At 53.2% G+C, this 25,625-nt stretch overlaps 2 protein-coding genes and 1 long non-coding RNA gene across 9 annotated transcripts in view; 2 read left to right on the plus strand and 1 right to left on the minus strand.

Annotated features, from left to right (window-relative positions):
- TRIM17 (tripartite motif containing 17) overlaps window positions 1-25,625 on the plus strand; it is a 27,430-nt gene continuing 1,805 nt past the window's right edge. Inside the window, 5 exon segments of the mRNA XM_012472721.3 lie at window positions 1-159; window positions 4,117-4,370; window positions 18,870-19,303; window positions 21,192-21,287; window positions 24,343-24,564. Of these exon segments, the coding sequence (XP_012328144.1) occupies window positions 18,875-19,303; window positions 21,192-21,287; window positions 24,343-24,564 (747 nt within the window). The 5' untranslated portion in view covers window positions 1-159; window positions 4,117-4,370; window positions 18,870-18,874.
- On the plus strand, window positions 11,480-12,329 carry H3-4 (H3.4 histone, cluster member). The gene is given in 3 exon segments (XM_064383480.1): window positions 11,480-11,554; window positions 11,646-11,958; window positions 11,961-12,329. Coding segments are annotated over 3 exon segments (522 nt in total). The 3' UTR covers window positions 12,095-12,329.
- Window positions 22,522-25,625, minus strand: part of LOC105731110 (uncharacterized) — a 5,685-nt gene continuing 2,581 nt past the window's right edge. For 6 of the 7 annotated variants that reach the window (XR_010345125.1, XR_010345129.1, XR_001110646.2 and 3 more), the window contains one exon: window positions 22,522-23,610. This is a non-coding gene — a long non-coding RNA (uncharacterized LOC105731110). Of the gene's footprint in view, window positions 23,611-23,659; window positions 24,769-25,625 lie in introns of all 7 variants that reach the window. The other variant, XR_010345127.1, reaches the window with a different exon arrangement.

Below are 25,625 nucleotides of genomic sequence, written 5' to 3' on the forward strand. Positions count from 1 at the left end.
ACTCCGGTTTGGACTGGAAGAAAGTTTCCAAGAAAAGAAAATTAGTGGCCGATGCCCCTCCTCCGCCCCGCGCAGGCTCTGAGATGCGTCCCAGCAATTGCCCCGGGACTTGGAGGGAGCGAGCATTTTCAGGCTGCACAGAGGCCATCCGGGAAGCAGGTGAGCGGCTGTTTTGCTGAAACGTAACAAGAGATGTCATTTGGAGCCTGGGACCCCGTTTCCGGCTGGCTACCCGAGGTTGCTGCAAGGGGCGGGGTCCTCAGGCAGGAGAATGACGCGCCCGGCCTCCATGGCGCCCAGGTCCAGGGCCGCAGAGCCCTTCCAAGGCGGGGTCTGTCCTGGAGACGTGCGCGACGGAGCGGACGGCGGGGCTGGGGGGTGTGCCGCAGTGGGGGGTGTACCGCTGCGGAGGAGCGGGGACGCTGAAGTGCGGGACGCAGGGGACGGTGGCGGGCGCTTCCTCGCGCGCGCCTTTGGGGGGCCGGGGGAGCGTGGCTGTGCGGGCTCCGGTTCCCACCCAGCGCTGGGGGCTGCGACTCTGCATAAAACGCTAAGCCTTTGAGGCCCAGTTTCAAGCTCGGGGACGTCTCCCGATTGGTCAGTTCAAAAGCTCTGGGTCTGGTTGCCTCGGTTACAGACTCCGCCCTCCGGGCGCCCTCACGCGGACACCGCGCTGGGGTTTGCTCCTCCCCCGGGTCACTCCGACGCGCTCCTGGTTTCACACACGTCACTGGTTTCTCGCAAGATCTCGTGTCCCCTAGATACAAGGGCTGCGGCTGACTGTTCCCGAAAGTGAGGCTTGTTTCCCGTGGGCTTTCCGGAGCCAGCCCGCGTGGGGAGAGACGGGTGACAGGCGCCTTTGTTCCCGGCGCGCCTGGGTGGACGCGCCCCTCCTCAGCACTAGCCGGGCTCTTGATTTTGTTCACTCTCTCCTGCCTACACAGACACACACACACACACACACACACACCCAGACCTAAACGTTATGTAAACAGACATGAGCTTAAAGAAACAAAACCCGGGCCGGGCGCGGTGGCTCACGCCTGTAATCCCAGCACTTTGGGAGGCCAAGGCGGGTGGATCACGAGGTCAAGAGATTGAGACCATCCTGGTCAACATGGTGAAACCCCGTCTCTACTAAAAATACAAAAAATTAGCTGAGCATTGTTGCGCGTGCCTGTAGTCCCAGCTACTCAGGAGACTGAGGCAGGAGAATTGCCTGAACCCAGGAGGCGGAGGTTGCGGTGAGCCGAGATCGCGCCATTGCACTCCAGCCTGGGTAACAAAAGGGAAACTCCGAATCAAAAAAAAAAAAAAAAGAGAGAGAGAAAGAAAGAAAGAAACAAAACGCCCATACGTGTCAACGCACTCCTTTTTACCAAAATCAATAAAAATTCAGTGCAATGTTATTTCCATCATTTTGCTGTCTTATTGTTAGGAATGTGTATGTTAACTTTTCTCCTTTTATAAATGAGGCATCTTCTCATTAACCATTTGTGTGGTTGTTTTTCATGCTGAAATGGTCACACTGCAGCCCCGGGGAGGTATTTTCAAAAGGTTGCTGTATCCTTTTAGGGTCACCCTGATTGTTGAAAGCATCTTTGCTTTTGTGTTTGTTTTGCTGAGACGGGGTCTAGCTCTGCTGCGTCATCAGGCTCACTGTGGCCTCAAACTCCTGGCTCCAGCGGTCCTCCTGCCTCAGCCTCCCACGTAGCTGGGACTGCGGCGAGCACCACAGTGCCTACTTAGTGTGGTTGTTGTTGTTGTTTGTTTTTAGAGACGGGGTCTCTCTATGTTGCCCAGGATGGCCTTGAACTCCTGGGCTCAAGCCGTCCTCCAACCTCAGCCTCCCAAAGTGCTGGGATTACAGGCATGAACCACTGCGCCCAGCCCATCTTTGCTTCTGACAGCAAAAAGTTATTTTAGACCTAGTATGGGATTTTGTTTTCTTTTGTTTCTAATTTTTGTCTTTTTGACTCAAGATATGGACTTAACTGCACTCCAAGGAGCTAACGTGGCTCTCCATGAAAATTAGTATTATAGATAAAATCGAAGAGCTGGGGTCAGCTACGCTTGTCTCTCATGTTCACTGTTCTCTTTTTTTAATGATGATGTAGGTGTCTACCCTGTGGAAATATATTGATCTTCAGAATCACAGTGTTAGTTCAGTTATTATGAAACACATTGTTACATTCCAAATGAACTCCCAAACAATGCCGCAACCCCACTGCTGGGGATAGAGCTAAAGGAAATGAAATCCGTACCCAGAAGAGAGAGCTGCACCATGTTCACTGCAGCACCATTTTTTTTTCTTTTTTGTTGAGACGGAGTTTCGCTCTTGTTACCCAGGCTGGAGTGCAATGGCTCGATCTCGGCTCACCGCAACCTCCGCCTCCTGGGTTCAGGCAATTCTCCTGCCTCAGTCTCCTGAGTAGCTGGGATTACAGGCACGCGCCACCGTGCCCAGCTAATTTTTTTTTTGTATTTTTAGTAGAGACGGGGTTTCACCATGTTGACCAGGATGGTCTCAATCTCTTGACCTCATGATCCACCCGCCTCGGCCTCCCAAAGTGCTGGGATTACAGGCGTGAGCCACCGCGCCCGGCCTGCAGCACCATTTACAGCAACCAAGACACAGAATTCACCTAGGTGTCCATCGTCCGATGAATGGGTAAAGAAAATGTGGTGCACAATGAAATACTATTCCGGCCTTAAAACATAACGAAATTCCCTGATTTGGGACAACATGGGTGGAATGAGAACATTATGTTAAATGAAATAAGCCAGATATAGAACGACAAGCACTGCATAATCTCACTCTGTGGAATCTAAAGAAGTTGATGTCGCTGGGTGCGGTGACTCATGCTTAAAATTAGCCAGGTGTGGTAGCATGCACCTGTAATCCCAGCTATTCAGCAGGCTGAGGCAGGAGAATCACTTGAACCCAGGAGGCGGAGGTTGCGGTGAGCCGAGATCATGCCATTGCACTCCAGCCTGGGCAACAGAGTGAAACTCTGTCTCAAAAAAGAAAAAAAGAAAGTAAAGGAATAAAAAATGGGAATAGGCAGAGCAGTGGTGTGGTCCATCAGTTGTCCACTTGTATGTTGATTTCTTGATTATATGCTAAACAAGGTGGGGATTATTCATGAGTTTCCCAGGAAAGGTGTGGGCAATTTCCAGACCTGAAGCTTCCTCCCCTTTTAGACCATATAGGGTAACTTCCGGATGTTGCCATGGCATTTGTAAACTGTCATAGCACTGGCGGGAGTGCAGCCGTGAGGATGACCAGAAGTCACTCTCATGGCCATCTTGGTTTTGATGGTGTTGGGCCGGCTTCTTTACTGCAAACTGTTTCATCAGCAGGGTCTTTATAACCTGTATCTCGTCCTGTGACTTAGAATGCCTAACCTCCTGAACGTCCTGGGAATGCAGCCCGGCACATCTCAGCCTTATTTTACCCAGCTCCTATTCGAGGTGGAGTCCTTTGGTTCACACTTCTCTGACGCAAACATTTAGGCTAAAGCAACATTGTGGAAAGAAAGGACATTTCTGAAAACAAAAGTGTGGTTCTGCCTGAGGTTCTGGTGGGTCTTCCACACCTGCTGTGACAAGCAATGCAAGGAAAATAATCCACTTGTTTTACGAAAAGTGCAGCAATTTGGCGTCGCTGCCGCTGCAGGCTGGGGTTTCACCCTCCTCATTTCACGTGAACCCAGGGCCAGCCGCCGCTGCAAGCCAACTGGCAGATCTACAAATAGGCGTGTCTGTGTCTCCTGATGTAGAGACTGTAAGCTAAAAGTAAAACCCAAGCACCCCCAGCCAACTGCACAGACACCCTCTTGGTACCGGGGACCCCGCAGAACCTTAAAAACAATTTCCAGCCACGATAGGGTGGGAATGAGACACATCGCATCACGCCCCTTTCTGCTGAGGTTTAGACACAACTGATAGCATTCGTGTTAACACAGAGACAGTCCAGGTGAGGTTTAGAGAATTTTTAAAAAAACACAGAGACAGGATGGAGTCTTTGTGGCAATGAGGTGCCAAATTACAAACCAGATGTGAGTGTGAAGTCAGCGCCCGACACTTAAAGAACAAACCATCCTTTTTCTCCAGCAGCTAAACAAGCTCCGGCCTCCAGCTGAGCAGCGTTTGGACCATCGCCGCCCGCCACGCCTCTCCCACCCCCTGCTCCACCAGCCGCGGTGGCAGCCTTCCCTGGACAGGACACTGACTTCAGAGCTTCCTCCTGATTGGAGACCGCGGCCGTGGGCTGGTCCTGGCCGGGTCACACAGGCTGTGGGCTCGCGCACCTTTGCGACCCGGAAAGACCCAACGGGATACAGTCACGTGTGAAGCGTCACCCCAAGGTGAGCGTCCGTCACTGGTCACGTGCGTGTGTGTTCCATGCACACGTGTGAGGGCCGCCCTCACGGGTCTCCCAGCCCTCCCGTGGCCTGTGGAATGAGCGCGTGTGGCAAAGCCGGCAGCGCAGAGCCCCTGCCCCAACCCCTCCCTCCCCCGAATGCCCGCCCCTGGGCCTGGCCGAGGCTGCGCTTCCCTGCCCAGGGACGGTCGCCTTGCAGGCTGCAACCCTTTACGAGAAATGGAATCTGCTTCTCCAATTTATAGATCCTGTGATTTTTCAGTTAACACGAAGATAAAGCGGGACATTAAAGCGGTGAAAACAGATTTCCATTCCGAGCCGGCTGCAGTCAGGAAAGAGCAGCCCGTTCTAATTTGCGCAGGGGTGGCGGGCGTCTTAAAGGGAAGGACAGGGGGTGAGCAGGGGCTCCGGGCCAGTCGGATGAGGCCATCTGCGTTTGCCAGCCAGCCAGGCCCAAAGTCAGGATTCTACCTTCCCGCAGAGACTGAGGCCTTCTCCCTCCTGCTTTCAGAGGAATGTCTCTGGGTTCCTGGAGAAGCCACTGCTGGGCTGTGGGAGACACACACATTGCCAGTTGTGAGCCGATTTCAGCAAATGCCATAGGAAATAAAGAGCCCGGACCGGTCTTCAGGCGTCGGCTGGAATATAGCGGCAAATTCCTGCCACAGCCATTATGGTCTGAACATTTGTGTCCTCTGATGGAGAGAAAAACCATTTGCTTTTCCTCTGTTCTCACAGCACAACAGTGAACACAGAGACATCTGTGACCAAATGTGTGAGGATTTCTCACTACCAGCAAGCAAGCAAGCAGTTTTGTAATGGGCACCAGCTAGGTCCCCTTGAATCAATTTAATTCTGACCCCAGCCAGGCACGGTGGCTCATGCCCTGGTAATGCCAGTTTTGAGAGGCAGAGGTGGGAGACAATCGCCTGAGCCCTGGAGTTGGAGACCAGTCTGGGCAACATAGCAAGACTGTCTCTACAAAAATGAGTAGCTGAGCATGGTGATGCACGCCTGTAGTCCCAGCTACTCAGGAGGCTGAGACATGATGGCTTGAGCCCGGGAGTTCCAGGCTTCAGTGAGTGAGGGTCTCAGCACTGGACCCCAGCCTTGCCAACAGAGCAAGCTCCATCTCAAAATAATCATAACAGTAAAAAAACCTAAATAAATAGGCTGGGAGCAGTGGCTCATGCCTGTAATCCCAGTACTTTGGGAGGCCAAGGCAGGAGGATCACGAGGTCAGGAGATCAAGACCATCCTGGCTAACACAGTGAAACCCCGTCTCTACTGAAAATGAAAAAATTAGCCGGGCCTGGTGGCGTGCGCCTGCAATCCCAGCTACTCGGGAGGCTGAGGCAGGATAACTGCTTGAATCTGGCAGGTGGAGGTTGCAGTGAGCCGAGATCTCACCACTGCACACCAGCCTGGGAGACAGAATGAGACTGTCTCAAATTTAAAAAAAAGAATCGTAATAAAAAACTAAATAAATAAACAAATTCTGACAGTATCTACCTGGAGATTGCATCAGATCCCAGAGGCTGAGGGCTCAGTCCCCAAAGCTGCTCCCACTTCAGACACCAGGGGCAAGTCCAAGCCTCCAGAACTTCCGACCAGCTGTAAGTTGGGGTTCCCATGACCCCCTTTTTAAGATTGATTGATTTGTTAGAGCGGCTCATAAAACTAGAGAAACACTTAATTACATTTACCTGTTTATTTATGGACTAGTTTAAGGCTACAAGTAAATAGCCAGATGAAGGGAGGCAGAGGGAGAGGTCTGGAAGGGCCCAAGTGCAGGCGCTTCTGAGCCGGGGGATGTTGGGCTGTGCCACCCTCCCGGCCTGCAAAGGAGTTCTCTCTCACCTTCCTCAAGCCCCAGCGTGTTCTGCCCTCCAGAAATTCCCAAAGCCTGTCCTCCTGGGCCTTTTATGGAGACTTCATTGGATGGACATGATTGAAAACAGCTGTGTAGAAATGTGACTGGACAGAAAGTGTGTGGTGTAACCCCAACAGACTGGGCGGGAACCCCAGCAGAGCCCGTGTGTTCAGACTCTTGTTTTGGCCTCTCTGGGCAGCATCCTTCCTTCTGGGCATGGGGCAGGACCCTCTGAACTGGGAGTCTTTTTTTTTTTTTTTTTTTGAGATGGAATGTCACTCTTGTTGCCCAGGCTGGAGTGCAGTGGCGCGATTTCGACTCACTGCAACCTCCGCCTCCCGGGTTCAAGTGATTCTCCTGCCTCAGCCTCCTGAGTAGCTGGGACTACAGGCATGCGGCACCACACCAGGCTAATTTTGTATTTTTAGAAGAGACGGGGTTTCTCCATGTTAGTCAGGCTGACAGGGGGCACTGTTTTGGGGAAACAGTAGTCAGAGCTCCCTCAGAGGCCGATCTCAGGGTTCCTGGCAGAAGGGGCCGTCGTCAGAGACAGAGGTGGCATGACTGTTTGGAGTTTGATGACCTGAAGGCAAGAACAGACTAACCAGGTTATTAGAAAACGTGTATCAGCCTGTAATCCCAGCACTTTGGGAGGTCAAGGTGGGAGGATCACGAGGTCAAGAGATGGAGGCCACCCTGGCCAACATGATGAAATCCCGTCTCTACTAAAAATATAAAAATTAGCTGGGCATGGTGGTGTGCGCCTCCCAAGTCCCAGCTACTTGGGAGGCTGAGGCAGGAGAATCACTTGAACCGGGGGCGGGGAGGGTTGCAGTGAGCTGAGATTGCGCAACTGCACTACAGCCTGGAGACAGAGTGAGATTCCATCTCAAAAAAAAAAAAGAAGGCTGGGCATGGTGGCTCACGCCTGTAATCTCAGCACTTTGGGACGCCGAGGCATGCGGATCATCTGAGGTCAGGAGTTCAAGACCAGCCTGGCCAACATGGTGAAACCCTGTCTTTAAAAAAAGAAAAAAAAAGAAAACATGTATCAAAGCAAAACAAGGGAAGGGTTAGGACAGCTCAAAAATTCCAAGGCCTTTTACCAATTTGCTCAGGGAGAGGGGGGCCAGAGGTCCAACTGGTTATAGCTGAACTCAGGAAAAGTCCTGCAACACTGCGACCTTGGTTGCTCTGAAGCTGTTCCGGGGCTGCTTAGGGAACCAGGGACCAAAGCCCACTTTAAGAAGAGATCACGTCAGTCACAGGAAATCCCGGAGGCCGTGGGAGGTATGAGCCAGGACCACAGGCAAAACCGTATCTATATATAAAATAATATCACCCCCACATACCCCAAAATTCACATTTTGAAATTCTAATCCCCAAGGTGATGGCACGGGGAGGGGGACGTTTGGGAGGTGATGAGGAGGCCATGAGGGTGGACCCGTCATGAGTGGGATTAGTGCCCTTATAAAACAGACCCCAGAGAGCGTTCTCATCCTTTCCTTCCTGTGCGGACTTCATCTACGGTCTGTGAACCAGGAAGCAAGGCGTCTCCAGAAACCGAATCTGCCATGCCTTCACCTTGGACTTCCAGCCTCCGGAGCGATCAGCAATAAATGCCTGCGGTTTCCAGGCAACCCTGTTTCTGGTATCTGGTTATAGCAGCCCACGTGGACTAAGAGAGTAGCTTTGAGCTTTTCCAGCAGGAACTCAGAACGGACTGGGTGTCTTCAGAATGTGGCCTTAGGGAAGTGATCCAGCATCTCGTTAAATCACCTAGTGCGCTGGGTTGGGACATTTGTGCCAAGTGTCTGCTACGCTCACTTACAGCTCACCCTGCAAACATGTTGTTTTCGGAGTTCTAGCCTCCAAAACAGCCAGAAAAGAAATCTCCCAGACAGTTTGTGGTCTTCATTACCGCAGCTCCAGGAAACTGACACAGCACGGCCCTGTGTAAGTTGCCCAGGTGTGGGGCTGTTTCGATTCACCACAGTCGCAGAAGTGCCCCGCAGGGAAGGTGGGCCCTCCGGCATACGGCAGGAAACTGAAGGGCCGCCGGAAACTCAGGGCTTCATGTTGTGTCACGAGACCGTCATACGCAATACCCAGGATGTGGCGGATACGGCCGGTGTGCCATAGCTTTGTGTAGAGCAGTTTGGATACAGAGGGTTGGTAGCAGAGGTGGACGTTCTCAGCCACATGGGACAAGGTATTACCAAAACACGACGAGCTCAGAAGAGCACTTGGCCTGCTGACAACCCATATTGAAAGAGAAAACACAGAATGAGGAGGCTGGGTTGTACCAGTCAGGAGTCAGGGTTTTCCAGACAAAGAGAACCGATTGGATGCATAGGGAGGGAGATTTCCTTAAAGGAATTGGTTCACACACTTATGGAGCAGGCTGGAAACTCAGGTAAGAGGTGATGGTCAGCTTGGGTCCAAAGGTTGTCTGCTGGCCTCTTCCTCCAGGGACCACAGGATTTTCTGTTCAGGCCTTCACCTGACTGGATGAGACCACCCACACTAGGGAGGCCAATCTGCATTCCTCAGTCAACCCATCCAAATCTTAGTCTCATCTGGAAATGCCCTCACATGCCTAGAATAATGTGTGATCCCATATCTGGGCACCCTGGCTATTTCTTTGTATTGTTTGGAGAGATGGGGTCTCACTACATTGCCCTGATCTCAAACTCCTGAGCTAAAGCCATTGCTGGCCTTAGCCTCCCAAAGTGCTGGAATTTATTACAGGTGTGAGCTACCACTCCTGACCATGAAGCAGGGTAGTGTTATTTAAAAGTGGACTTAGATTGGTTGTAAATGTATATTACAAACTCCAGGGCAATCAAGAAAACACTGAGAAAGAAGTGTGACTGATATGCAGAGAGAGAGTTTTATCACAGTGCAGTCACGGCAAATATCTTCGAAGACCCTTGACACCCATCACCACTTTGAAATGACAGTAGCTACAAGTCCTTTCCAATTCAAATATGTTATTTAATGCATTCACAAAGATGCACACTTATAACTCTATAAAAAGTTAATTTTATATGTTTTCACAACTTATGTCAATATATTTCCTTTGTATTATTAACTTTTAAATAATGTTTGTGCATTTAAAAACTTTCTGGACAGATGCAGTCACTCACGCCTGTAATCCCAGCCCTTTGGGAAGCTGAGGTGGGTGGATCACTTGAGGTCAGGAGTTTGGGACCAGCCTGGCCAACATGGCGAACCCCATCACTACTGAAAATACAAAAAAAGCTGGGTCAGGTAGCAGGGGCCTGTAATCCCAGCTACTCTGGAGACTGAGGCGGGAGAATTGCTTGAACCTGGGAGGCAGAGGTTGCAGTGAGCAGAGATCACACCACTGCACTCCAGTCTGGGTGACAGAGTGAGGCTCCATCTTAAAAAAAAAAAAAATTTCTGAGACAGAATCTATAGGCTTCATCAAACTGCCATAGGGGCTCTTGGGTAAAAAAAAAGAAGAAGAAGAAAAAGAAAAAAAAAGCTTATGGTGTGAGGAATTCTTGACATCTATTCAAACTGAACAAGAAAAGAAATCTATTAAGGAAAAGGTTACTTCTAGAGCACTCAGTCTGGATGGAAGTTCATCTTACCTGCTTAAGGAGAAAAATTTGCTTTAATCTGTTCTATTCTATTCTAAAAATTTGCTTTAATTTGTGGACTGATGGGTCAGCTCTTGGAAGTGCCTGACTTCCCTGCATCCTGTGAAGTTTCTAAGGATCACTAAGTTATCCTCATCCCTCTCACATAGAACTCAATGTTTGGAGATCAAGAAAATGAACTGTTCAGTTGATCATCAATTAATGATAGATTAATACCTGGTTTTGCAGACAAATTTAAAAAGTAAAGAAAAAATAAGACTGTAGGAATGCATGCTTGCATGCATGCTCAATGCCACAAAGAAAAGCTGAGCACAGAGATAAAGGATCTTTCAGCAAGGCAATCTTTACTTCCTGCAGAAAGGGTACCCTCAATAGCCATCTTGCCACAAAGGAAAAGCAGATGTATTTATCGCTTACGCATTTGGGGTCATCCTTACTGCTGTGGCTGGTCTCTGCTGGTTGCAGCCAGACCTCACAATCTAAACTAAAACCTGCTTGGCTAACAACTTACAACGTTCTAACCAGGTAAGAGCAGCGGAGAACAAAATGAAAAGAAGAAGTCTGAATAAGGAAAGGACAGGAAGTTGCTTGGTTAGAGTACAAGGACACAGACTGTGCTATGTGCCTGTGAGCACTTCGAGCACAAACATCTTGATTAAAGCACAAGGACATAGCATGTACTTATTCCTTTGTATCTAAACGCTACATAGGATAGGGCTTAACAGAGAGTCGCTAGTAAAACACAGGAAGGCTTTGGAGAAAGTCTTTAAACCATCATTTCTAACACTTACGATTTATTCTTTAACAAGAAAGGAAACTTTGAAGAACTTTTCTACTTCCTACAATTCCTCCTCTGTTACTTTATACTTCCTCTTCAAACTTGTTTAATGCATCTCGTCTTAAGTGTTGTGTTTGACTCTTTAAGAGAAGTAACGTTTCTGAATAAGGTGGGAGAGGTTTCGGGGAGATCTTAGCGAGACCTGTGTTTACTAGTCTTTGTACTAGCCTTCCGATGCAGGGTATAATACAACACCTAACAAGGAGTATACTTATCACAGTTGCCAAAGAAGTAAGAATTAAGGCTATGGTCTCTTTCCATCGACTGAACCACTTCTCAAGCCATTTTGAAATAGGGTTGTTAACGTCGGGATTTTTTGCTGACTCATTTCTGGTGGCTCACACCTGTAATCCCAGCACTTTGGGAGGCCAAGGCAGACAGATTGAGACCAGCCTGACCAACATGGTGAATCCCCATCTCTACTAAAAATACAAAAATTAGCTTGGTGCGGTGGTGCGCACCTGTAATCCCAGCTACTCGGGAGGCTGAGGCAGAAGGATCACTTGAACCCAGGAGGTGGAGGTTGCAGTAAGCAGAGATCACACCACTGCACTCCAGCCTAGGCAACAAGAGTGAGACTCCATCTCAAAGAAAAAATAAATAAATAAATACAAAATAAAGTGGAATGCCACGTGCTGGCTTCTGGAAGTCTCTTCCTACCCAGGTCATGGGGAAGGGAGAAGAGGAGTGCTGGGAAGACAGGAGGTAGCTTCTGCCGAAGAGAGAGGATCCCCATCGCCCGGCCTACCCACATGAGCCCTTCAAAAGGCGGGTGCCAGCTCTGGCAGCTGCGACCAACAGGCGCAAATATAAGGGAGAGGCAGCCGGTGGGAGTGCCCTGTGGGCCAATCAGAGAGCAGGGGCCATCACGCCACCTGAGGCCGGCCAATGGGAATGTGGTAAGCGCTATAAAAGCAGGCAACTCGCTGCGGGCTGCGCAGTCTGGGCGGAGGACGCGGCGGAAATAAAAGATCCGGGTCCGTGGCCCGAACCAAGCGGACTGTGCCCAAGTTGACAGGTGGTAAGGCGCCACGCAAGCAGCTGGCCACCAAGCTGGCTCGCAGGAGCGTCCCCACCACGGGGGGCGTGAAGAAACCTCACCACTACCCACGCGGGACAGCGGCGCTGCGCAAGATCCGCCGCTACCAGAAGTCCACTGAGCTGCTGCTCCACGCACTGCCCTTCCAGTGGCTGGCACGTGAGGTCGCCCAGGACCTTAAGACTGGCCTGCGCCACAGGAAGCATGCGAGGTCTACCTGCTGGGGCTGTTCGAGGACATCAACATGTGTGCCATCCACGCCAAGCGGGTCACCATCATGTCCAAGGACATTCCGTTGGTGCGCCGTGTCCGCAGGGAGTGGACCTAGGAGGGCCATCACACCACCTGAGAGGCTGCGCAACTCTCGCCTCAAAGGCTCTTTTTAGAGCCACCCATCTGGTCGGAAAAGCGTCTGTAGCAAGCGGCGTTCTTGGACTTTGCAGGATCCCTTCCGCTGGCCGGTGCTGGCTCGCCTACCTCTGAGGAGGCTGGGAGGCTGGCGAGTCCTGTGTAGTTCACCCTGTCCCGTTAGGTCAGCTCACCCACGTTACCACCCATCCTGTCTCCAGTTACAAGTCCAGCTAGTGGTGGTGCTCTTAACTTGGCCTATCCCTGATAAGAATCAGGGTTTGTTTTGGGGATGGGGGAAAACGGTTTGGGGGATGGGGTGGAATGGGGTAAGAGGGTTTGGGGGTATGGGGGATGAAATGGGGGAACAGGGTTTGGGGGGATGGGGGGTGGAATGGGGAAGAGGGTTTGGGGGTAACCATCTCCTGCCAGATAACCCTATCTCCAGTTAGGTAGCAAGCTTAGCTAGTTGTGTGTGTTGACTCAGCCTACCTACAGTTAGGTTGGAAGGCTGGCTGGTCTTGTGTGTTCTCAGCTCTGCCACTTTCAAACTAGATTACAAGTCGTGTGTGTGTGTGTGTGTGTGTGTGTGTATAGATGCAGCTTGTTTCAAGTGAGGTTACCAGTGGCAGCCCATCTCTTAGGTTAAAAGGACAGTAAGTATGTGTTATATTGGCCTATCTTCAGCTACTTTCCCAAGTGGTGGCTCATGCCTGTAATCCCAACTCCCAGCACTTTGGGAGGCCAAGGCAGGTGGATCACCTGAGGTCAGGATTTCAGACCAGCTAACATGGTGAAACCCCATCTCTACTAAAAATACAAAAATTAGCTGGGTGTCGTGACGGACCTGTGATCCTAGCTACTCAGGGAGGCTGAGGCAGGAGAATTGCTTGAACCCAGGAGGCAGAGGTTACAGTGAGCCAAGATGGTGTCACTGCACTCCAGCCCGGGTGATAGAGTGAGACTCCATCTTAAGAAAAAAGTCCAGTTACTTGCATGTGTGAATTCAGCCTACCTCTTGTTAATTTAGAAGGCCGGCTAGCTGTAAATCTTGTTAACTTGGCCTGTCTCCTGTTAGGTTAGAAGGCTGGCTAGGAGCGTGTGTGTGTGCGTACGTGTGTGCGCGTGCGCCTGTGTGTAGCTGTGGTGTTGACCCATCTCTGGTTAGCTTAGAGGTGCACATCATTGTAGGTGTGAACATACCCAATCTCCCATTTAGTTAGAAGGCTGGCTAGTCATTTATGTTAATTCAGTCTACCGTTCGGCTAGTTGTGTGTGAGAGGCCCAGCTAGGCGTGTGCATTGTAACTCGGCCTAAGTGAAATCAGCACTGGGAAACCCAAGTGTAAAGTTCGAGGAGGGCACTGTGCCCTGGAAGTCAGTTTACTGAGCAGTAGCAGACACGGGCGGCCCATTGAAACAGGCTTCCCAGCGCTGCAGAGTAGACTAGTGGTGCTCTGGGGACGAGAGACACAGAACAACCCGCTGAGACACCCTACAGCTAGGGCGGCAGGCCACAGACCCAAGAGTAGACTTATGTCGGCAAAGCCTGAGGATGGCTGTGAGGATACAGATGTAAGGATTGTCTCCCCCTCATTCTGTGATTCTATTTCCCAATTGAAAGAAACCCACAGCTCACAATCCCCCGACTGAGGCAAATGACAGGCAGACACTTCGTGGGGGTGGAGGATGTGAAAGGAAAATAAATCTTGGGCCCCCAAATTACTAAGCTAACAGGAAAAGTGAAGCTGGGAACTGCTTAGGACAAACCTGCCCCCTATTCTATTCAAAGTCACCCCTCTGCTCACTGAGATACATGTGTATCTGACGGCCTCTTTTGGAGAGGCTAATCAGAAACTCAGAAGAATGCAACCATTTGTCTAGTATCAACCTGTGACCTGGAAGGCCCCTCCCTACCTCCAGTCGTCCCGCCTTTCTGATGGAACCAATGTTGATCCTACATATGATTGATGTTTCACGTCTCCCTAAAATGTATCAAACCAAGCTGTGGGTAACCCCCCATATAGGCACCGAGGAATGAAAGCTAAGCAGAACTCTGGCACAGTTAGGGCTTGAGGATGTGCTCAGACCACCTCGGGTACATGGCTGTGTCATGGGCGTGCATCCTTAACTTTGGCAAAATAAACTTCCTAAATTGAGATCAGTCAGATATTCGGGGTTCACAAAGGTAATTCACTTATTCAGCCAGTGTGTGTGGCCAGCTGGCACCTGTCAGCACACCATTGTGTGTGTGAGTGATGAGAGACCACAGAAGAAACGCTCCACTGAGTGAGCCCAGGGAAAGCCAGCCGTCTACACCTGTGGCCAGCTGTCTACACCCGCACACCCAGGAGATGGCAGAATGGTGCCTTTTAGCCTTCGAGCCGCTGTATTCCTGCTCGCCCACACTACCTGTGTGGGCCAAGCCTTAGTTTCTCATCTGCCTTTTCCCCCACCCCAGGACTCGGACGCGGGACATGCAGGCCTCTGACCCCTTTTCCTGGAAGCAGATGAACCCTCCGTGTGAAAGGTGCGTCCCTCTACTGGAGGGTGAAGCATCATGACTAGGTGTGGGGACTCAGGCCAGTAGAAATGGGTACAGATGGCCACCAGCCAGGACCTGGGCAGGTTGGGTGCAGCATTTTGGCTGAAACTGTCATGTAGGGTCCAGCCCTACAGGGTCCTGTGCGCCCCTCTCTACTGATGCAGAAACGAGAAACTGGTAATAAAAGACACAAGACACCGAGAAAGAGAAAAGGGAGTTTGGGCCCAGGGTCCACTGTCAACTAAAGCGCAGAGTCCGGCAGTGGCCCCGAGTGCCCGGACGCTCTGACTTTTATTGAGTACAAAGCAGGGGGCAGGTAGGTAGGTGAGGTAACAGTGGTCAGTGACAGGCCAGACAAGCCACGTGTCTTGGAGATGGGGGCCCAGGTCTTTCAAGTAGCGGAGGCGAGGAGAAGACCTAACGCATCAGCACTTTTTCATATTTGTCAAGAAAGAACAAAGACATTGAGATTTGTTACTATTACTGATTATATCTTTTAAGAAAAGGAGAGACCAGGTGCAGAAGCAGAACATGAAAGCAGCCATGGCGCGTGACCGCTGAGGCACAGCACCGCATAGAGAAGGTGAAGCCCCCGGTGTCTGCGGGTCTCCCTGACAGCCCAGGCGCACGGCAAGAGCTTGGAGAAGCGGAGTTTTCTCCCCACTCCCCTGAGGAATGGGATGTCTCGGACATTTTGGATGTCTCCTTCCGTAGCTGGCTAAACAGTGGGCACTTTCACAGCGCTGGCGCTGCCGCACAGCCGAGGGCCCTCCGGTAGCCCTTATGTGGGCATGACAGAGGGCTTAGAGCATCCTGCCTTAGGGTCACTTTGTTCACAACGTCACCTCAGTTGCATGTTTCATAACGCGATAGTCATTAATAAGATTAAAAGATTATACTGAGTATATATTTCTGTGATTACATATGAATAACTGATTATTTATGATTATATATAGCAATAACTATGTAACTGTATCTCTAAATCTTTTCTAGTTCTGTATTCACATGGGAACAGGCTGAGGCTTCAGACCCTTGCCTCGGCACTTGCAGAGTCTCCCACGGGGTCTCCCACCCACAGTCAGAAGCTTTTAAACCAGAGTGACTCCATCTTGTATAGAGGCTGGCTAAAATAAGGCTGAGACGTACCGGGCTGCATTCCCAGGAGGTTAGACATTCCAAGTCAAAGGATGGGATAGGAGGTCAGCACAAAATACAGGTCATAAAGACCTTGCTGATGAACCAGTATGCGGTGAAGAGGCCGGCAAAATCCCACCAAAATCAAGACGGTGACCAGACTGGTCAACACGACTGCTTATTCTATGCTAATTATAATACATTAGCATGCTAAGAGAGACTCCTGCCAGCGCCACACCAGTTACAGATGCCGAGGCAACATCACAGTTACCCTATATGGTTTCAGAAGGGGAGGAACCCCCAGCTCTGGGAACTGCCCATTCCTTTCCTGGGAAATATATGAATATTCCACCCATTATTTAGCATATAATCAAGAAATAGCCATAAAAATGGGCAACCTGCCGCCTTGGGGCGGCCTGCCTATGACGTAGCCATTCTTATGCTCCTTTACTTTTTTTTTTTCTTTTGAGACGGAGTTTCACTCTTGGTGGTGGGATCTTGGCTCACCGAAACCTCCGTCCCGGGTTCAAGCAATTCTCCTGCCTCAGCCTCCCGAGCAGCTGGGACTACAGGCATGCACCACCACACCTGGCTAATTTTTGTATTTTTAGTAAGGACGGGGTTTCTCCATGTTCACCGGGATGGTCTCGATCTCCTGACCTCGTGATCCACCCGCCTCGGCCTCCCATAGTGCTGGGATTACAGGCGGGAGCCACCGCCCGGCCTATTCCTTTTTCTTAAGAAACTTGCTTCCACTTTATGGATTTGCCCCGTATTCCTTCTTGCCCAAGATCCAAAACCCTCTCTTGGGGTCTGGATCAGGACCTGTTTCTGGTAACAAAACCACCTGGGGTGGCGGCAAGACCCAGCCTGCCCCCCCCCACACAGGGGACCTGACCCTCCAGGCGGTCCCTCCAAACCTGACGCCCCAGGATTGGGATGCCCCTCCCTGGACCCTCACCCTGATGCTGACCGCCCACTGGAGACCTTAGGGCCGGCTGCTCCCCGGGACCCCCTTGAAGCTCCATCGACCACACTGGCCGCTGCTGCCTCACGCCCACCCCCGCCCCGACTCCAGCCCCAACAAACCCTCTCCACTCCCTACCCCAACGCTCCAGCCTGAGGCTCACCTGCCCTCCTGCAGCGCCAGCCCTGGCTTGAGAAGCCTTGTCAACGCCCACGCCCCACCCAGGCTCGCCCGCCCCTTGCCCCGCCTGCCGTCCCCGTTCCACTCCCCACCTCCCCACCCCCAAGTAACCCCCACCTCCCCACCCGCCGCACTCCTTTAACCTTCCCTAAGATTCACCCCCAGGCCAGTGAGACTCCTGTCCTCTCCGGGCCGCGGACTTCACCCTCCCCGCCGCCCAGCGAGCTCCCCGCTGCGCCCGCCCGTGGCCGGTCCAGTTCCTCCCTTCCGCTCCACGTTCCTTCCGCCCCCCCAGCCACCCCCAACCTCTCCTAAGAGGCGCCCCCCACCCCACCCCGCCCCGGCCCCCGCCCACCCCCGCTGACGCCACCAAGCCCCCCGACCGCCTGCCCACGCCCGGGCCGGGCCGCGGTCCCCTGGGCTTCGTGGGGCAGAGCCCGCCTTTCCCCGCCGCGAGCGCTCTGGCGCGGTGCGGGCCCCTCCGCGTGAGTACCCGACCCGGTCCTCCCCGCCCTCCAACGCCCGCCTTCCCGCCGCCGCCGCGTCCCTGGAGCCGGTTCCGGGTGGGAACCCAGGACCCAGGGCCAGCGCGCTGCGACCACGGAACTCTCCCGGGGCCCTAGCAGACCAGGGCGGGAAGGAGGCCGCTGCCCAGGCCTCGCTTCGGTCCGGGTGGGCCGGGCTGCCTCCCTTAGGGTTCCTGGGGCGCGGGGCGGGAGCTGGCGCCGGGAGGTGCAGAAAGCTGCGAGAAAATGGACGTGGGACGCGGCCGGGGACTCCTGAGACCTGTGGACGCCCTCGCTTTAGGGAATGGCAGAACGGAAGGGGAGGATCGGGTCTGCAGTGTAGACGCGACTTTCAAATCCCTCTGCACCTCCGTCCCCTAGCAACCCTGCGGCTAGGCGGAAGGCTGTGGCTCTCCACTGCGTGGGGTCGCGAGTGTTCAGACTGCAGGCGGCTCTGTGTAAGTTTTGCGCTGACGCTCGCGTGCCTGCGCGTGTGCGCGCGCATGTGTACCTGTGTGTACACGCGTGCGTGTTTACAGGTCTGTGCATCTGGGCCTGTGTGTGCTGTGTTTGTGGACGCGTTTCAGTGCGTGTCTGTGCGTGTGCATTTATGTGGGGTGTGTATGCGTGGGTGGGCGTGTGTTTGTGTGTGCCGGTGCACTTTTGTATACATGCATGGGTACGTTGGAGTATGGGTGTGTATGTTCGTCTGTGCGTGGATGCACTTGTGTTTGTGTATTTGTGTGTTTGTGCATGTGGGTGCGTATACACGGGTGTGGTTTTCCGAATTGCACCTCACTACCGAATGGAAGACAGCTTTTTTCCTCTGATAGCGCATCCCTTTTTCCTTTGCTTTTCCAACTTTTGTTAAAGAAAAAATTCTTCTGACACTTGTTGAAAGGCTCCTTAGTCAAGCTGCTTGCCCTGGGGTAGATGGGGCTGAACTCCCAGCAAAGATCGCTGGGCAGGATGGGAGAATGGGAGTGGGGGTCTGGGTGGGGTCGGTGGGTAGACAGTGATTAAGGGACGGCTCCAAGCTTAGGGGCTTCTCCAGAAAGGCAGGTTGGAGGCTTAGCAGGCAAAGGTGGGGGAGGAGGAGCGGCTGAGGCGTGGAGCTGGGGTGGCCAGCAGCAGGCGTAAGGGGACGGCAGGGTCCAGGCCCAGTGGAGAAGAGGGACGGAGGGGCCTGGCCAGCAATGGTCAGGGAGGGTCTGTGTGGTTTCTAGGGAGGCATCTGTGTCTGTTATTGACGAGGCTAAAAATGATGGCTCTGGACCCTCTAACTGGACCGCAGTCCTAGCCCTCCTCTGTAAAGGGAGGCTGCACAGGAAGGTTGCACACTGCCGGTGCCCAGAGCATTGGGCCGCTCCCTGCCACCTCTCTCCAGAGTCCCTCAACTCGGGAACCTGCCTTGTGTCTCCCAGGAGCCATGGAGGCTGTGGAACTCGCCAGAAAGCTGCAGGAGGAAGTTACGTGCTCCATCTGCCTGGACTACTTCACGGACCCTGCGATGACCGCCTGTGGTCACAACTTCTGCCGCACCTGCATCCAGCTGAGCTGGGAGAAGGTGCAGGGCAAGAAGGGGAGATGGAAATGGAAGGGCTCCTTCCCCTGCCCCGAGTGCAGACAGATGTCCCTGCAGAGGAACCTGCGGCCCAATCGGCTGCTGGCCAAGGTGGCCGAGATGGCGCGGCAGCATCCTGGCCTGCAGAAGCAGGACCTGTGCCAGGAGCACCAGGAGCCCCTCAAACTTTTCTGCCAGGAGGACCAGAGCCCCATCTGCGTGGTGTGCAGGGAGTCCCGGGAGCACCGGCTGTACCAGGTGCTGCCTGCCGAGGAGGCGGTGCACGAGTACAAGGTGGGCCGCATCGGGGCCAGGGTCGGGGGCCGGGGAGGAGGTGTCCGGGGGACAAGGTGGCCTAGGTCATGGGGGAGGGAGACGGTGTCCAGGGACAAAGTAGCCCAAGTCAGGGGCCGGGGAGGGGGTGTCCGGGGGACAAGGTGGCCCAGGTCTAGGGCCAAGGAGGGGTGTCCACGGGGAGAAGGTGGACCTATGCTGTATGATGCAGGCATCGGAAAATCTGACCTCTGTGGGTAACACCCCCATGTGCACCGAGGAAGGAGAACTGTGCAGACCCAGCACAACCAGTGCGTGAAGAATATCTTAGTTTATAGTGTCAGTGCTCAGCTGTTTCCTTTCTATAATTCTGCATATATAATCATATATTAGTTTACAGAATTAGTGCTTGAAGTGTAACTTACTGCTTACATGTACCTAGCTTACTTAGTTCTATATAATCATATAGGTATTGTAGTCGGGGCTGCACTGACACATTCAGTGCTGATTTATACAATCCTTCTATATAACCATATAGTAGTTTGTAGCAGGAGGAATGCCTAGAGCAGTCACAGAACAGAAGCAGTACATGGAAAACAGCCAGACCAGGACGAGAACCAAAGATCCAGGCGGTGGCGTCCCTGCCTGAAAGGGCACACGCTGTATGGCAGGTTTGGAGCAGGAGCTTCTCCTCCTGATAAAGGAATCGTAGTACCTTGTGTCCAGTTCCTGTGGAAAGTCGGCCTCAGGCCTGAGATCCTGGAAGTAACTGAGGGAGAAGAACCCCTCTGCTGTGACCAGTCACGGCGGCTGTACACCCTGTCAGTCTTTTCTCACTTCTGTGCTAGCTCAAAGAATCCTCCCATAAATATCCTAAGAGAAGAGCACAAGTCTGTCAGCTCCCACTGCATTAAGCTTACAGTATCCTTCTATTAGAAATCCTTTGAAGTCTCCAGCCCCCAGATAAGAAGTGTTGCGCATGACACCTGTTGCACACAGCCCACCTCCTTGCCTCGGTGACTTAATGGGGGTGGACCCCTTTTCTGTACACGACCCTCTACTACTGTACATGGCACGGCCCCCTGCTGCGCACCTCTCTGCCCAGGTGACATAATGGGGTGGTCCTCTCGCTTGTGACTCACGTGATTATGTATGCCCTATCACTAAGCCTGTAGATGATGGCCTCACTCACGACCCTGCCCCCTGCTTGTACCTAATAAATACAGATGCTCTGGGGCATTTGAGGGCCGCCGCTGATCTCCACTCACACGTGGTGTGACCCCCCCGAGTCCAGATGCTCTTCACCAGTTCTTCAGTGTCCTGTCTCTTCACCTCTTGGATCCTGCACCCCAACACAGCATAAGGGACACCCCACGACCCTGTGGGGCCCCACAGCCCTATAGACCTCTACTCTCGGTATTCTGGGTGGCCCTGAGAACTAAACTGATTTGAGGTGCTGAGCAGAACCAAAGGACTGAAATTCATTCACCGTAAGCTTCTCATGACCGGGGAGCCCCTCCCAAGGATCTGGAGGCCCACGGAGGCCTGTTAGAGCCAAACACATAGCCGAGGAGGATGAGGGTTAGCTTAGCAGGGTCCTCTGGTTTTGGCTTCCCGGCCCTGGTAAGAACGTGGCTTTCCTCCTGGCCTGGGGCAGCCTCTCCAGCATGGTGGGCTGTGTCTCCGGCGCTTAGGAAGGCCGAGGGTCAGAGCGATTCTTGCACCTGCCCTTTTTCAAATGCCTTTAGTTCAAAATAATCCAAGGCAGCACATTCTGGGTGATGTATTTTGATGCCCTGCCCCTCCTGAGGAGGGTCTTTGGGGGGTGCAGTTTCAGTCAGCACAGTTGGACTCTGGGCGGGAGGTGGTGGGAATGCTGACCCCAAATCCTGCGCTTTGTGTCCTGCAGTTGAAGCTGGAGGAGGACATGGAGCACCTGCAGGAGGAGATCGCCAGGACGGGGAAGCTGCAGGCCAGGGAGGAGCAGAGTTTAGCCAAGTGGCAGGTGGGTGCCCGGGGCCGTTGGGCCCCTTTCCTGCTGCTGCTCCATCTTCCTGCATTTACACGTCTGTGACTGTCCTTGGGGATGTGCTGCCACAGCGGCAGGAGAAGAAGAAAGTTGCCTCTACCCTTCTAGGTTCCATGGCTGGGCCCTGAATGAAACTGACTTAAGACAGATGAACAGCAGAGAAAAAGATAAAAAGGCAATTTTAGCTGAGTGCAGTGGCTCACACCTGTAATCCCAGCACTTTGGGAGGCCGAGGCAGGCGGATCACGAGGTCAGGAGATCAAGACCATCCTGGCTAACATGGTGAACCCCCATCTTTACTAAAAATGCAAAAAATTAATCGGGCATGGTGGCTCGAGCCTGTAGTCCCAGCTACCCAGGAGGCTGAGGCAGGAGAATCGCTTGAACCTGGGAGGCGGAGGTTGCGGTGAGCTGAGATTGCATCACTGCACTCCAGCCTGGGCGACAGAGCGAGACTCCATCCCCCCCCAAAAAAAACCCAAAGGCAATTTTAAATTACAGATGCACTCATAGGCTGGAGAGAAGGGACCTCAAAAATGAGACTCAAAGAGGCAGGCAGTGGGCGAGGGCTCAGTACCACAGAGGAGGCAGGCAGAGGGTGGGGGGTAGGCTGGCCCCGCAAGGGAATAGGGCTTGGGGCCTCTGGGCTGGGGAGGCAGGTGATGTTGGTTAAGTATGCAGACAAGTGTCTCAGGTGAAAAGAGTTGTTTTTGGAATGCTCATCCTGGCATCGATTCCTTCACCACTGGAAATTTCCTTCATGAAAGAGCACTTTATTTTTATTCTTCTAATTTTTTTTTTTTTTGAGATGGAGTTTCACTCTTGTTACCCAGGCTGGAGTGCAATGGTGTGGTCTCAGCTCACTGCAGCCTCAACTTCCTGCATTCAAGCAATTCTCCTGCCTCAGCCTCCCAAGTAGCTGGGACTACAGGCGCCCGCCACCATGCCCAGCTAACTTTGGTATTTTTAGTAGAGATGGGGTTTCACTATCGTTGGTCCGGCTGGTCTTGAACTCCTGACCTCAGGTGATCTGCCTGCCTCGGCCTCCCAAGGTGCTGGGATTACAGGCGGGAGCCCCCGTGCCCCCCAAAGTGTTGGGATTACAGATGTGAGCCCCTGCGCCCCCCACAAAGTGCTGGAATTACAGGCGGGAGCCCCCGCGCCTCCCAAAGTGCTGGGATTACAGGCGGGAGCCCCCGCACCCCTCAAAGTGCTGGGATTACAGGCGGGAGCCCCCGCGCCCCTCAAAGTGCTGGGATTACAGGTAGGAGCCCCTGCGCCTCCCAAAGTGCTGGGATTACAGGCGGGAGCCCCCGCGCCCCTCAAAGTGCTGGGATTACAAGCGGGAGCCCCCGCGCCCCTCAAAGTGCTGGGATTACAGGCAGGAGCCCCCGCGCCTCCCTAAATGCTGGGATTACAGGCGTGACCCCCGCACCCAGCCTGGCACTTTATTTTTTAAGGCAGCTAATGGGAGAGGCAAACAGGGTTTCCTGCTTCTGCGGGTTCTCAATGGCTTTTAGTTCACCCTAATCTTAATGCCTGTCAAAACGCAAAATCACAGCAGATTTGGAGATCTAATTTTGTTGTTATATTTTTTTTTTTCTTGAGTCTGAGCCTTCTTGCTCTGTGGCCCAGACTGGAGTGCAGTGATGTAATCATAGCTCACTGCAGCCTCAAACTCCTGGACACAAGTGATCCTCCTGCCTCAACCTCCTGAGTAGCTGGGACTACAGGCATTTGCTATCACTACCGACTAACTTTTTTTTTTTTTTTGTAGAAACACGGGGTCTTGCTATATTGCCCAGGCTGGCCTCGAGCTCATGAGCTCAAACTGTCTTCCCATTTCAGCCTCCCAAAGCACTGGGATTACAGGTGTGAGCCACTGTTTCCAGCCAAGAGAAAAGATTTATTTGCGAGGCCACCGAGGGAGGAGGGAGAACAGCTCTTAAACCCGCCTCCCTAGTGATTCAGCTTAGGACTATTTATGGGCTAGAGAGCAGGTGGTCCAGCAGGCCCATTCCGTGCAGGTGTCGTCGGGGTTCGTGGCATTTCACAGGACACAGGCACCAGACGTGGCAGCATTAGCGTGGTCTGAGGTTGGAGGTTTTGGCCCTCCGACATCAAAAGGCCACCTCAGGCACTCGCACCGGTCCAGTTGAAGGGCAGATGATCTCAGCCAGTTCCGGCAGGACAGGACCTGCGCCACGCTCCCGAAGCAACCAGTCCCATGTGACCTCTGCGTAGCACCTGTAGAGCAGCCATGAAGGCTGAGCGTCAGCATTCAGGGCACAGCCTTTGGCTTCATGGAAAAAGGAAAAAATAACAAAAACCAATCAGGGCGGGCTGACCTGATCAATGAACTGCTGGGTTGCATTAGCACCAGTGACTCCATTCTGGTGGGGTCTGGACTTCTGGGACCTAGCACGGGGTTCCAGTTCAAAACAATGGTCCCTGAGGGTCACTTGAGCCCAGGAGTCCGAGGCGGCAGTGAACCATGATCATGCCACTGAACTACAGCCTGGGCAACATAGCAAGACCCTGTCTCTACAAAAAATTTTAAGATTAGCTGGGCATGGTAGTGGTGGTACACGTCTGTAGTCCCATTTGGAAGGCTAAGGTGGGAGGGTCACTTGGGCAGGAGGGCAAGGTTGCAGTGAGTTGAGGTTGTATTACTGCACTCCAGCCTGGGCAACAGAGCGAGACCCAGTCTCAAAACAAAACAAAGAAACAATAGCCATCCATAAATTTTGTTTAACATGCCCAAGAGGCGTACTTCGGGGTGGACGTTCTGAACCTCCTCAGAGCAAGGGTGCATGCGTGTTTGGATGTGTGCAAGTTGCAATTTGGGGCTCAGAGGGTTACACTCAGTGACAGGGTAGTGGGGATGGGGGTCTCTGTCACAGTTCCTGGTCCCCAACTAAAGCTCCAGTCGCTGGTGATCTGTGAGTCGCCGGGGCCCTGGGGACAGGTGCCAGCATTCCTGGGGCTGAGCCACCTGCTGGCGACACGCTGGGCTTCTCCACTCCTGCAGGGCAAGGTGAAGGAGCAGAGAGAACGCATCCTGCTGGAGTTTGAGAAGATGAACCTCTACCTGGCAGAGGAAGAGCAGAGGCTCTTCTGGGCTCTGGAGAGGGAGGAGCAGGAGACGACCAGCAGCCTCCAGGACAGCGTGGCCTGCCTGGACCAGCAGGGCCACTCCCTGGAGCTGCAGCTGGAGGAGCAGAGTACACAGGGGCCCCTCCAGATGCTGCGGGTGAGCCGGTGGGCTTCGCAGCTGGGGTGGGATGTGAGCTCGGACAGGCATGGGCAGGGGGCACTGGACTTGGGGAAGAGGCAGCAGACAGGGAATGGAGGCCGGGTGGCCGAGGCCAAGGTGGGCAGGGCTGGTCCCTTCTGAACCTCTCTCCTGGGCCTGAAGATGCTGTCTCCTCCCGTGTCCTCACAGCATCATCCCCGTCTATGAAGATGCCAGTTAGACTGGATTAGGGCCACCCCAGTAACCTCAACCTTAACCTGCTCCTTAAAGAAACTGTCACCAAACACAGTCACATTCTGAGGTCCTGCGGGTTCGGGCTTCAGCCTGTGAATTTGTGGGGACACAAGTCAGCCCCTAACAGGTTCCAACCTGAGACAGTGTCCTCATTTCTTTCCAAGTCCAGAGAGGTGGCCTGGGACACCTGGCAGCCAGGTGCAGCTTTGGGACAGGGACTCCGTGTCTCGGTGTGTGGGAGGCGCACTGTCCCAGGAGTGAGTCTTGGGGCAGCACCTGACTGCAATGGCAGTGGGGAGGTGACCAGGCCAGCCTGCCATGGCCCTGGAGAGGAGGCTTGATTATGGCTCTACCAAAATTTACAAATACAAGCAGGGCATGCGTGTGCCTGTGCTCCCAGGACTCAGGAGGCTGAGGCAGGAAGATCTCTTGAGCCTGTGGGCTCAAGGCCACAGTGAGCTATTGCGCCACTGCGCTCCAGCGGGGGCGATGGTGAGATCACATCTCAAAAAAAAAAAAAAGAAAGCAAAGCTGCCTGTTCACAACCCACTACGCTGGTTTGCGGGCTCCACTGAGGGTAGGGGCCCCAGCAGCTGGGAGAAGGGTGCTCCTGGGAGCGGGGGGCCGAGCATGCCACCTGCATGGGAGTCCCTGCCAAGAGCTAGGGTCACACCCTGGACTCTAGAAAAGTGGCCTTTGGAGAACAGAAGTCCCTTGTAGCTTCCGGGCCAGAGAAGTGAACAGCGATCTCTTCAGGGAACTCTGAATCCCTAAAGAGGCTACAGAAAATCCCCAGGTGGCTCAGTCTGTTCCCCGCCCCCCTC

This window comes from Aotus nancymaae, unplaced genomic scaffold, assembly GCF_030222135.1.
Source record: "Aotus nancymaae isolate 86718 unplaced genomic scaffold, 86718_ANA_hifiasm-v0.15.2.pri h1tg000032l_0, whole genome shotgun sequence".
Taxonomy (NCBI): domain Eukaryota; kingdom Metazoa; phylum Chordata; class Mammalia; order Primates; family Aotidae; genus Aotus; species Aotus nancymaae.